A 13,719-nucleotide genomic window follows, 5' to 3' on the forward strand; every position below is an offset into this window, starting at 1 on the left:
GCTCTAAAATAAAAACCACATGAAGAAGAGTGGAGCTAAATCTACAAGTGCTCTCTCAGAAAACCAACATGAAATGGCATTCACAAACCATTCCCCTCCATAATGTGGCTTATTTCTGAGTATTTGATGCAGTGTTATTGTAATATTTATATTTATTATTATTTGTTATTATTATAGTTTTCATTGATGTTTTGATTTAGTTTTTATGTTTTCAGTTTTCATTTGAATTTAAATTTGTTTTTGTCATTTTATGTGCTTTTGTCATTTTTTGTGTTCTCTTTTTTTATTACTATTATTTTATACTATTTTATGTTTAATTGATTTTTACTTCAGTTTTAGTGAAATTTTAGTTTTTATTTACAATTAGTCATTTTATTGCTTCAACTTAAACACATCATTTTTATTATTGTTTTTTTATGTTATTATTTAGGTTTAATTTCAGTTTTAGCAGGGAACATAATGGGACTGCCTGAAAGTGCAAAGCGCAGGTCTTTACGGCGAGACAGTTTTTTCCCTCTAATGTTACAGGTGTGGATCAGCGCCAAGCTCACAGGTCATTTGACTCGGGCAAGTATCCGACACCCCATCCCTGCGGGGCTCTGTTGAAGTTGCGTCGTTTGGACATGGTGGCCAAGGTCATGCTAGAAAGACTTGGAGTCTCCAGAGCTTCAAACCCAATAACAGGAATCACCCTCTGACTGCGCACAGGACCTCCAAATGGCACCGCGGCTCTAAAATAAAAACCACATGAAGAAGAGTGGAGCTAAATCTACAAGTGCTCTCTCAGAAAACCAACATGAAATGGCATTCACAAACCATTCCCCTCCATAATGTGGCTTATTTCTGAGTATTTGATGCAGTGTTATTGTAATATTTATATTTATTATTATTTGTTATTATTATAGTTTTCATTGATGTTTTGATTTAGTTTTTATGTTTTCAGTTTTCATTTGAATTTAAATTTGTTTTTGTCATTTTATGTGCTTTTGTCATTTTTTGTGTTCTCTTTTTTTATTACTATTATTTTATACTATTTTATGTTTAATTGATTTTTACTTCAGTTTTAGTGAAATTTTAGTTTTTATTTACAATTAGTCATTTTATTGCTTCAACTTAAACACATCATTTTTATTATTGTTTTTTTATGTTATTATTTAGGTTTAATTTCAGTTTTAGTTAAATTTCAGGTTTTATTTACAGTTAGTAATTTTTATTACAATTATTAATTTTAATGCTTCAACTTAAACTTATTTCAGTTTGTTTCCAAGGTAACATTTCTAATTTTAATTAAATTTTTTATATAATATTTATATTTAATTTTTTTCCAGCTTTATTTCAATTAATTAAAAAAAAAATCATTTTGGTTAACAATAATAACCTAAATTCAGTGAGTACTACCAGTAACTTTCAGTTTCAAGAAACTGCATGTAATTTTGTTCAGTTTCAAAACTACAAGTCACTTAATGGACCCAGTCATGCAAACTCAAAATATTCTTGCTTCTGGATTTGACTCCACATGGTGACGCAATTTTAGTTTGTATCTCAGTAATTTGATCTTCTGTATACGCAGTGTGTCTTGAGGCTCTGAAATTCGTGACAGGAGAAGTCGGCGGTGCGTTTAAATAGTTTCTCAGTCATTCGCTCCTCTGTGGATCCCGTTTCAAATGGGAAGACGCAGTGGAAACATTGCAGCTCTCTTAAGTGGACTTCATAATTTGATAGTGTGGATTAGTCTTGATGGGTCTATTTAAGGCACACCATCAGCACGCATCAAGCTAATGTGCCAAAACCTCTTGGTATCCTCAAGGCTGTTTCTCATATCGTGTTTTGCCTCAGTTTTCTGGTACCGCAGAGAATGAAGACTTAATCCCTCCCAAGTAAAGAAACTGTAACAGGGGAATCCCAAACCAACTCGGATGGCCCAACCCTACATGGGCCACAGTATATTGTGTCACGTTATTGTGATGCATCGATGAACAGTTTGATGCAACTCTTTCGTTTTCGTTTCAGCAGTCCAAATGAAGGTTTTTAATCAGAATGTTCCTGGAACATCTTTGCTGGTCATTAACATTCATATAATCTTATTATATTTTAAGGTTATGTTTAGTGTTAGGGCTATGAAAAAAAAATTAACCTCTTAATTTCCATTTCATTTTAGGGGTAGTTAATAATCTGTTCATTGACCATCTCGTGTGTATTATGTACAAAACAGGAACTGAGTGAAAAAAATTACCCATCGCAATCTCTTTACATGTATTAATTTAGAAGACGTTTAGCTGGAGCTATGCAGCTTTTTCTGCAGTCTTTTGCACCAGTTCACCTAAAAACCAAGGTAACATCTAAGCGCTTTTAAAGAACTCATCATTTGCAAGTCATTTGTATTTGCCATGCTTTAAAGGTCATGGTGATCTTTTGAAGGAAACATTGATAATTATGAGAAATGTTTCATGTGACACTGAAGACTGATGTAAAGATGCCGGTTCATTACAAAATTCAGGTTGGATTATAGTATTGTACAATATTACTGTTTTTACTGTATTTTTTCATCAAATAATTGCAATCTCCACTGTAAAAAAAATTATTTGGTGGCTTTGTAAATATCACAATAGTATATAAATATACAACCTTAATAAAGTATCTGAATATCACTTAAGTAAATGTTTGAGTTGGACAAACCAAAAACAAATGCCCAAAACCCCAACGGTTAATTTTAACAATTATTTTTTTCACAAAAGGAAATGATACAATAGTGTTGAAATCCATGTTATGAGCTGAAATACAGAGTTCTGGCATGAAACTCTAGATGGCGCAGTCCAATAGGTCTAGCTCAATCTGACCTGGTGACCTCATTTTCACGTGGCAGCTGATTGGTTCTCTCCTGTATCAGTAGCCAATGAGCTCGCTGCTCAATATTCAAATACCTGGCTTTTGTTTGCTGTAGCAGTTGCAGCTTGCTTCAGAAACCCTCCACCTTCCCCAGCTCCACCTGTATAGATCTGCTACGAGGTGATTCATGTATGCTATATGGGGGTTATTTCATGTATGTTATATGTGCAGCAGCAGTATTTCTTACATGCTCACAGCAGCATGTTGTGGATGTATTGGCAGTAGCAAGTCTCGGTACTTGCTCTGCCGCAGCAGCAGCGTAGCAGATCTGTTCCGCCAAGACCAAATACATTAACATTGTCATGTACATTACCATGCCAATCCCTCTGAGAGTTGTCATGACAGAACTATATATTTCACAGAATTATGTCTGAAATAGTATTTGCTACTTGTTGTTGGACTGAAATTTTGAGTTTTGCGGTGTACAAACGTGACCTTATTTCAATTTTTGTTCTTTTATTGTAGTATAATCAAAGACTTTAGATATACCAATGTCATCATATTACTTATGAATGGGAGAAAGTGCATCGAGCAATATGGCGGAGTAAGTCCCGCCTTCTAAATAAAAGAGCCAATTGCCAAATGGTAAAGTCATCGCATCACTGCAGCTGGTGTCAGCCGTTGAGAAAAAAAAAAGGTTAATGTCGGATTTTGTTTCTGAGTTGAAATATGGAATTTAAGTTGTTTTTTCTGAGATTTCGGAATTTCCACATTAAAGTTGCTGCCCGCACGGTGCTGGTGATTTCCCGGAAAGGTACTATCTTACCTGTTAAAGCACCTGTAGTTTGCTGGCGGGAGTTTCTGTGGAAGTTCCGCTATCTGAGTGTTGAGTGAAGACCGAAGCTCTTCATTTTCTCCCAGGGCTTCCTGCCACGGTGAACAATAAGACTTTGGGATCACCGTGGCGTTGAATTTCTCTCGAGGGATCTCTCGCAGCGGTCCAGAGTAGCCTAAAAGGATAGGTTGGTGCTTGGTGATTCACAGGGCCAATTATAGAGGGAGCTTTGCTGTCCTGAAGTGCATTCTAGCATGCTACGGTGTTTAGCTCATAGAGTTCGCCCAGGAGCAGCACGCATTCGCATTAGCGGACATTCAGACCGGTCCCTTCAGGGGCCATGGGCAGATAAGGAAATGGAAACAGGAGATGGATGTTTATTAAGGGCTCCACAGACAGAGAAGAACATTAGATGGAGTTAATTGAGCGTAACAACAAGCTAATTATAATAACAGATCATCAGATGAGTGAAGAAGAGTGAAGCTGCTCTAAAAGATATCAGAAATACATGCAAGCATGTTCCTCATGTTCAGAAATACACTCATGTGACTGCAAAAATCATTTTCTTAACGATCAGTTTCGTCTGTTTACCAGTTAAAATATCTAAAAATTATTGAAGCAAGATAAATGTACTTGAGAAACACCACTACACAAGATATTAAAGAGGACCAATCATGCTTTACATTTTTTAAAAATATGTTTAATGTTTGTAAATTATTTTGTTCATTTTAATTATATGTATGTTAATAAATACACATTAGTATGTATTTTGAAGGTTTTTGGTTATTGTAATATTTTATATTAAAGACGATCTTCATGGTTTATGTATTTTAGTATTATATATAATACAGTATTTAAGATTTTGAATTAGATTTAATTTTTATATTTTCACTTATTTATGTTTAGTCATTTTATGTTCTGTTGTCATTAATTTTATTATGATTTTTTTAATATTTCAATTTATTTCCGATTTAATAATGTTTGTATTTGCGATTTCAGCATATTTCAGTTTTTTATTTTCATTTTTTTGTCTCCATTTTTCATCTAATATTCATGTTTTATTTTGTTTTATTTAAGCTTTATTTGAATTACCAAAACAATTTTTAAAAGTGTTCATATTTATATAGTATATATTTAATATTTAGTTTGTAATAGTTGTAGGTAGCATTAACAATACTGTTCTCAAATACATTTACCTTGTTTTAAAGATTTGTTTTTATATTTTACTGGAAAACATAAAATAAAAATGCATTCAAGTCCTTTTTTACAGTGGAAGTTTTTATGTGCTTTGAATCAAGTTTATTAACACACTTTAATCTTACTAAAACAATTTAAAGTTAGAAATGTATAACAAACTATTATCAATTTATGTTATATATATCATTATAAATATAAACTAGATTTTTATGTTTTCTATAAAACGTTAGCAGCGCTTGTCCTTGCAAAACTCACTGTCATGTTGCTAAGGTATTGTGGGTGGTTGCCAGGGTGTTGCTAAGCAGTTGCTAAGGTGTTCAGAGTATTATTATTTTTTTGGTTCATTGCCATGCGGTTGCTGGGATATCCTGAATGGTTGCTAGGTTGTAGCTTATTGGTAGTCCAATATCAGAGGCTACTTTGGATTTCAGGTTTGCTCAAGTCACTAAATCTATATGATATAATGAAACTTATCGAACCCCATATGTAAGAAATTACACTAAAATATCATGTACTGGGCAATTAATAATTAGTAACATTGGTCAAAAGAGTGTGTGTACCTGGTGCCAGGACATTTGGGCTTCCTTTCTTGGCCACTGTGTTCTTCAGGCTGGTGACGAGGCTGTGTTTACCGGCCACTGGATACAGCAGGTTTTCTTTCCCTCCCTGCATGTCTGTCATCATGCGGTTCTGGTCCTGGATTTGATTCTGTTCCATGTTGTTCTGATGGAAGACGTTTAGGACAGAGCAGTTTATCCAGCGTTTTGAATGCATGAATGCATGGCCTTTAACCTGAAGTCACATTTGTCTTTTCTAATCTGTAACATTGCAGTGGAGAGTATTTCATTGGTGAAAGCCCTTCACATAAAGGATGCCCAGCAGGAGAATGTGAGACGGGTTTCATTACCTCGTCAAATGGATTCCTGCACTAAATCCAGTCCATATTCTGGGGATTTACGTAACCCAAAACGCCTCCTGACCTTGCTATCTCTCATCGCTCTTCTTATATTTGCTCTATATGAACCTGTGAGTTTCTTTTTTATTCTTCTGTTCATAGTCATGATTAACCAAAGTATTAAACAGTGTTACTTTAGTATCATTGATATACTATTAGGCTGATGATACACGGGGCAACTTTTTGAGCGATGTTGCTTGGGCACTTTCCCATTGAGAACGGGTAACAAATTTCTATCTGGATACTTTAGATCGGTCGTGGGCCCTGTGTCTCACCTGGTTGCCCGTTGACAGCAACATTGCCCAAAGTTGCCCCGTGTATCATCAGCCTAATAGTATAACAATGATACTTTTTTATTATTATTAATATATGAAATAGATTTCATTTGTATTAGTATTATTATATTGTATTTATATATATATTACTATATTTTAGTTAAAGTTTTAGTAATTTTGTTGTATATATATATATATATATATATATATATATATTTTTTAAACTATAAAATGAGAAATGTTGCTCTTATCCACTAGTTGAAAGCTAATATTTTAAAATAAAATTTTAATATTTTATTTTATTTCAGTTAATTTGTGTTATAATATAGTTGTTGTTATTAATATTTTGAAATGGAAATTTAATTTTAACTTTTAGTTTGAGTTATTTTAGTAGTTCAGCTTAAATTAAACGTAAATAAAAAAAAAAATGTTGCATTGGCAACTATAGCTGAAATGAAATAAGTTACATTTTTATATTTGATTATTTATTTTTTAATGTTTTAGTTAACGATAATAACCCTGGTATTAGACTGTGGTGCATAACTCTTTATGCTCCAGACATGAATGATTCCTCAAATCATGTGCTTTAAATGTGTTTTATTTTTTCTCCCTAAAATTGCATGCAAGCATTGTGTGTCTTAAAACAGGGTGTCTTACATATATGATGTTGGGAGCATCTGCTGAGTTCTCCAGTGTGAATCTCTCCACTCTCCTCTGACGCTGCTGGAACATGATGGATCCTCTGTTGGTGTTCAGGTTCAGCTCCTCCATCATCACATCCTTAGGAACGCTGATCTTCTTCCCAAGGTTCAGACCTTCTCACACACATACATTTTAAAATGATTCATCCTTGACCTTCGTCAAATGTTTTACAGTATGTACATAATTTTCATAGCAGAATTTTTGTTTTTGGAACTATTTTTACCATGGTACTGAATGATTAATGCATATTCAACATCATGCAACTTTGGGGTTAGTAGGATTTTTTTTTTTTCAAACAAATGAACGATGCATTAAATTGATCAAAAGTGGTAGTATAATCTTACAAAAGATTTCTATTTCAAATAAACGCTGTTCTTTTGAATTTTCTATCCATTAAAGAATCCAATGTATGAGAATTCGTATTAATGAACAGAAGTAGTTGACATTAAAATGGATGATACAGCACAGATTTTATATGGTTAGAAAACAAAGAAAATAAAAAAACCTCTATAATATTAAATAAACAAAATTCTATAAAACTCACTGTGTTATTTAGTATCACGGAGATACTATAATAGTTTTGTTTATAATTGGAGTTAGATTTTATTTTTATATTTTCTGCTTGCGTGTTAATTTGAAAGTTTTAGTCATTTTGTTGTGCTTTTGTCATTTTTATTATTTTGGTTGTTTTTAATTATGTCTAGTTGTTTAATTAATTTGCATTTGCAAATAAAATAAGTTTTTTATTTTATTTCAGTTAACACTTATATAATTGGTTTTAGTTTTAGTTAATTATAATAACCCTTCTGTGACACTGAAGACTGGAGTAATGATGCTGAAAATTCAGTTTTGCGTCTCAAGAATAAGTCACATTTTAAAATATATTCAAATCAAAAACAGTTATTTTACTTTGTAATAATATTTCAAAAAATTAAAATTTTTGCTATATTTTTGATCAAGCAAATGCTCCCTTGGTATGCTTCATTAAAAAAAAAAAACATAAAAAAAAAAATCTTACTGACCCCGAAATTGCACGGTAGTGTAAAGTGCTTTATGATGATGTGATTTGGTGGTGGCGTCTCATGGTTAAAGATCTGGATTGATATTTTATTAGGGACACTTAAGCATTTCTAAGTGGGGCTTTACTGTCCAAATACTTTTTAGGGCCGCTCTTTTTTTGACTGATCTGATCTCTTGCAGTGTAGTTGCTCTCGGGTTCTTCTGTCACGGCTGCTGCAGTCGTGCTTGTTGTGTTATCCGGGTAACAGTGATGATTATTATTAGACTGCAGTAATGTGGAACACTTGGAGAAATGGACTCGTCCTAAAGTGTCATTTTCAGAAAGGGCATTCCTGCCAGGGCTCATGCTAGCAGCGCCCCGTGGCTTATTCTTATAAAATTCCCTCTCCAGAGTCGGATTCAGCTGAGCTGGAGTTGCCGTGATGCCAGGTCAGACTCGCTGTGGCTTACGTCAACGGAAAATCACAAACAAACACACTGAGGCAAATGTTACCTCTGAAGTGTTGGGATAGTTTCAGGAATGTTGGATGTGGAGATTTCCCTCCATTTAAATCACTCAAGTGACTGAGAAAGAATCTGCTTTGATCTGTTCTGCTCCTGTCAATCAACTGCACCGCCTCTCATATGAGTCCCTACAAGACTGAAGTCCGTCCACAATCACCATATGATATTTTTTATGATTTTATGTCATTGTGTAGGAGTGTGTGTGTGTGTGTGTTTTGTAGGGCTTCATCTAAGTGTCTTTGTAGTGTGTGTGTGTTTATCTGGAATTCCCTACATTATGGGGACCAAATATCCCAACAAGGACAGTAATAAATGTTGATGTTGTGGGGACATTTTTTTGGTCCTCATTAGGAAAACAGCATATAAGTCATACTAAATGAAGTTTTTTGAAAAAGTTCTTGGTGAGGGGTAGGTTTAGGGTAAGGGGATTTGTTTGTACAGTATAACATCATTACGTCTAACATAATTTGTACAGTAATCATTACGTCTATGGAATGTCCCCAGAAAACATGGAAACCCGTTTGTGTGTTTGTGTGTGTGTCTTACCTCCCTTTGCTTCTCTGCTCAGGATCATGGTCTGCTGCTTTCTCTGTTTGGTGAGACTCTGATGTGCTGTCTGCATCCTCTTGGTCTGCACACACATCACATCAGATCACATTACATCACATCACAGCAATTGATTCAAATCCTGCTTATGATAATAATCATAATAATAATAGTTTTATTATATATTTAAGCAATACTATGTAATAATAATAATTCTTATTTTTATTAATAATACTACTATTAATAACTATTAATATTATTATTATTTTTTTTATTATTAATATCTGCTTTAGTTTTGTACTAGTAATGTTTTGTAAAGAAATCCTGTGTATTGTAATGGTAACATTCGGTATATTTAAATGTATTTGTCATTTTGATTTAAATTATATATTTTAAAAATTATATTCTAATAGTAAATTGCATAAGATATATAACATCTGGTGTATTTTTTAAATAATATTTGTATAATATTATTTTGATAAAATATTAAAAATAATTATATTCTAAAGAAAATAATTGTATTAGTGTTAAAAAATATATAACATTTTATTTAATTAATACCAATTAAAATATAGTATTGCATAATGTATGACTTATGTGTTTATTTAATTTAATAGGTAACATTCCATAAAATAACTGATACTGAATTAGTATTTGATATATATATATATATAAATAACATGCAGGGTGTTATATGATAAAAAATGCCCATCAAAGTCAACTGTAGAGGGTGAATATTGGCCCCTAATGAAAGTTAATTTCTGCTAATACTATACTAGGTGTGATTGTTTGCTAGCATAAATAATTAATGCTTTATGACAAAATCTTTTGACTGGAGTTACTGTGTGTGTTTTTTTTTTTTTGTTGGAGCAATTTTAATTCAAATGTTCAGTTCATTTTTTAACTCTAAATTTTATTGGCTTAATTTATATCCTCATTGTCATTCTACTGTTCTCATAGAAGCTACAGGAAGCATTTTGTCATGCTAAAAATTCAGATTTGACAGATTACATGTGCAGATTACTGTGCAGATTAGATGACCAGACTCTCTCTCACACACACACACACACACACACACACACACACACACACACACACACACACCCCTCTTACCAGACAAGATAGTTTCTGACTTACCTGAGTGTGCTGGAGAAGATGATGTTCGGTGTGTTTGGCTGATCTGTGTGAGTGTGAGAGCACAGCAGCGTGAAGCTGGTTTCTATAGACTCATCTCAGCCCCTGCCCGATGACATCATCGCTGCTAGTTTAGCCAAACGACAGGAGCTAAATGGGGCAAAGCATTTAGTTCCTGACACACCCCTGCTGACCCCCATAATAAAAACCTGATGCCAGCTTTGCCAGTGGACCAGTCTGTATGTTGTATGTCTGTGTATTTGTGTTTGTTGTCATTGGAGATCATCGCTCAGTCCTGGTTAAGATCCATCTATATGATTCATCTGTCATGGTCACAGCCAGACCTTCACTTCTGACCTGAACTTAAATGCAGCACTAAAGACTCAGATAATTTAGTCTCAGGAGAGTTTGAAGGATCTGAGAACTATTTAAGTTGGCATTAATAGTTGTGACGTTTGATTGCACACTATTTTGGCAAATTCGAGCACAATTTGAGAGCTTAAGATAATTTTGAATGATCTGCTCTGCATTTAATCTTGATGCTTTCTATGGGAAACAATTGAGATATTAAAGAGATCTCTATATGGTTGCTTTGATTTTGTACTGAAGTTAAAATAAACATTAATTCAATCATGACAACTCTCTGAAGATTTTAGCATGGTGATGGATATGACACATGTGCATTACCATTCAAAAGTTTGGAATCTGTAAGATTTTGAAAATTTTATTTTTTTTGCTCACCAAGGCTGCATTTGTTTAATCTGAAATACAGTAATATTGTGAAATATTATTATAATTAAAAAAAAATCCTTTACATTATGTATTGATACTTTTGTTTAACTGTTTTATATTAAAATAGAAACATATTAACCTTACCCTTATGAGGTGATATTTGACTCAAAGTAATTTGCTTTTTTTTTTACCTTTGTAATAACATTTTTTATAACCTTTTTAAATGTCATCCTTTGTCAAATTCATAAACTTTTCTAAATGAATTAAAACATGTCATCAAATGAAATAAGCATCAACAAAATTCAAAATCAAAATCTTTGCACTACAGTGGCGGTACAGAAGAAAGGGATTTAGGTATATTTACAGACTGTTTAATGAGGCTCAGAGGTGGCATGAAAGCATTTAAATTCATAAGAATGTTATGTTCACATTTAGTGTCTGACAAAGACAAAGTAGGATGCAGTAAGGTTTCCTAAACAAAAGTATTTATTAAATAAAGCAGGCTCAAGATAACGAACTGAATCAAAAAAGGTGTGAACTAATTAATGAATAACCCTCAGTGTTGGGTAAGGTACTCAAAAGGAAAAAAAAAGTAATCCATTACTAATTACTAGCCTACTTTAAAATTGCAATTTGATTACATTGCTGATTACTGCATTTAAAAAGTAATCAGATTACTAAATACTTTACTTTCAATTTTACTTTTCTTTTCAAGTTATCAAACCTAAAAAATGCACTACAAATTGAAACTCATAGTTCTTTCAGTAATTTAATATTGACTGAAAAATTGCAAAAATATAAAAACAGCAACGTAGGCTATAGAATAATAAACTTCATCAGCTTGTGCTAGTGGTAAACAAATAGAGCACGATGAACCACACTTGGACAATTCTGGCTTTTAAAACAAAGAGACGGAGGACAATAAATTACTTATTGGAATCCCACATTCCTTTTAGCTCTTTTCGCCTCCATGGCATTTGCTTTAGCACTATGTTGCATTGATCAATACATAATTTCATGTTGCATTTTTATTGGTTAGTCAGTAGGCGTAGGTCATAGAAGGTCATGCAAAATTTCTGACACTGCCAGAAAATTATCTTTGGTCACAAGACCGTGACAACGGCAGTCTTTGAACCTCTCTCACAGTGTGATATAGCAGGACCACCGTTTAGGAGGCATGACCAAAGAAACCACAGGGATTGTTTCACGTTGGTCGTTTTTATCTGGTACAGCCCAAAATCGTACAATGTATACTGGGCAGAAGGAAGACAAAACAGGAACTGAATACAATGAAAATGAAACCAAATCAGAGCATACTTGTTGCAGTACACCCCACCCCCAGAAAAGCGCAATTTCACACCGTAAAAGTCCAACTGAGGAGTTATGGCGGGGGCTCTGGAGGAGGACGAGGGGCTGGCGAAGGGCTGGAGACTAGAGCCGATGGTGGCAGGCAGGGTGGGAGCCACTACCTCCTTTTCCCAGTCGATCAGCCAATCATCAGTATTCAGCTCCACTAATATCACCACTGGCACAGATGTTAGGACCGGCTCACACTAAATAGAGCAAAATCAAACAGTAGTGTTCCTAAAATGTAAATCACTTAATATTAACTTCTTGTTTATTGAACTGTTGTATAAAATCAATATCTCATTTGCAAACTCCCTTTACAATCATTAAAAAGCTGTCACTCATCTTAGTTCATCATGATCTCACAAACTTCCGTAAGAATCAGTGAAGTTGTCTACACTGCACAATAAATCTCTTATTTACCTTGTGTCTACACTTTGTTAAAATGAGATGATTCGTGAGTTTGTACTCAGCACTGAGCAAAAACTGAGCGTGAGTGGATTCTGACGTAAACAGCTATGATTGGCCATTGCGTTTACGAAATCTACAGATATGTCTGTGATTGGCTACATTGCTCAGCACTGCAAAAACACATTGTAAATAGAAACCTTTGATGCTCTACAGAGCGCAAACATAAATATGCACCAGCGCGTTTGCAAAATCTGTTTCACCAAATCTTATAAGGCCCCCGATTCACTGAATCACTGAGTCATGCAGAAACCGCTGTGAAACAAGCCTAATTATGTGGTCATATTAGACCGCCGAGGGCATCCAGTTAGAATACTGAATTTAATGGAGTAGAAGAGAAGAAAATCGTTTCTTACCTCTAAATCATTGATGGTGGGTGAGTTCAAAGTTGTGCTTTTGTTCTTTATTTTTTAAAGAAAAAGCATATTAAAAACTGGTCAATTTCACTTAAAATTTGTAAAAATAATGTGCCATCCATAGATTTTAGAAGTCAGCTTACCATTCCCTGGTTGATCTTGTTGAGTTCATTCATAACTTTACTGAGCGTGAGGATCTTTGGCGACTCCTCTGCCTGCGCTGCGAACCAACAAACCACTGCAAACACAAAACACACAGATGCCTTCATGTTGAAGCTGCAAAGTTTCTTCTGGTCCTTCTCTAAAGCTACTTGGATTGATGTCCGTCATACTGTCGACAGGTACACAATCACCTTATATACGAATCCTTGAGGACCCTGGAAAACTACAACACGCAGTCAGTTCCTCTTCTCATTCTGAATCAGCACCAGAAACGTGTGTGTGAAGCAAGTGGATATGAAAAGGTGCTTTTATTCTTTGCCACACATACCATATTGATTATATATGATTATGATCTCTATCTTGCTCTGTGTGTGTGTGTGTGTGTAAAATATTGTTTTTATTTTAAATTAGTATTTTAAATATTAAATGCATATTTCAAAAAGTTTAACTTTTTTTTTTTGTCATTTTAAATTACAATTAAAAAATAACTTTTCTATTTGAATATATTTTAAAATGTAGTTTATTCCTATGATGTTAAAGCTGAATTTTCAATTCTCTGATGAATGAAATGTTCAAAAGGACAGCATTTATTTAACAATAAAAATCTGTTGTACATTATAATCAGAGCTGGGTAAATTACTTACAAATTGTAATCTTTTA

The 13,719-nt window shown here is 33.8% G+C and overlaps 1 protein-coding gene across 1 annotated transcript; it reads right to left on the minus strand.

The window, feature by feature from the left end:
* Positions 1-470: 470 nt before the first annotated feature.
* LOC107704658 (myozenin-2-like) lies at positions 471-10,087 on the minus strand. Its single transcript, XM_016507648.1, has 6 exons — positions 9,998-10,087; positions 8,861-8,945; positions 6,746-6,903; positions 5,419-5,581; positions 3,653-3,836; positions 471-731 (listed from the first exon to the last, which is right to left on the minus strand). The coding sequence occupies exons 2-6, from the start codon at positions 8,934-8,936 to the stop codon at positions 548-550; spliced, it is 765 nt and encodes a 254-aa protein (XP_016363134.1). The 5' UTR covers positions 8,937-8,945; positions 9,998-10,087; the 3' UTR covers positions 471-547.
* Positions 10,088-13,719: the final 3,632 nt, after the last annotated feature.

The sequence above is a fragment of the Sinocyclocheilus anshuiensis genome, unplaced genomic scaffold, assembly GCF_001515605.1.
Source record: "Sinocyclocheilus anshuiensis isolate Anshui unplaced genomic scaffold, SAMN03320099.WGS_v1.1 scaffold1646, whole genome shotgun sequence".
Taxonomy (NCBI): Eukaryota; Metazoa; Chordata; class Actinopteri; order Cypriniformes; family Cyprinidae; genus Sinocyclocheilus; species Sinocyclocheilus anshuiensis.

Coding starts and splice junctions, on each gene's coding strand:
- LOC107704658 (XM_016507648.1), bottom strand. CDS start 8,936: ATGCAGACAGCACATCAGAGTCTCACCAAACAGAGAAAGCAGCAGACC. Junction 3,837..5,418: donor CCCAAATGTCCTGGCACCAG/GTACACACACTC, acceptor CTATCCTTTTAG/GCTACTCTGGACCGCTGCGA. Junction 732..3,652: donor AACTACAGGTGCTTTAACAG/GTAAGATAGTAC, acceptor TTTTTATTTTAG/AGCCGCGGTGCCATTTGGAG.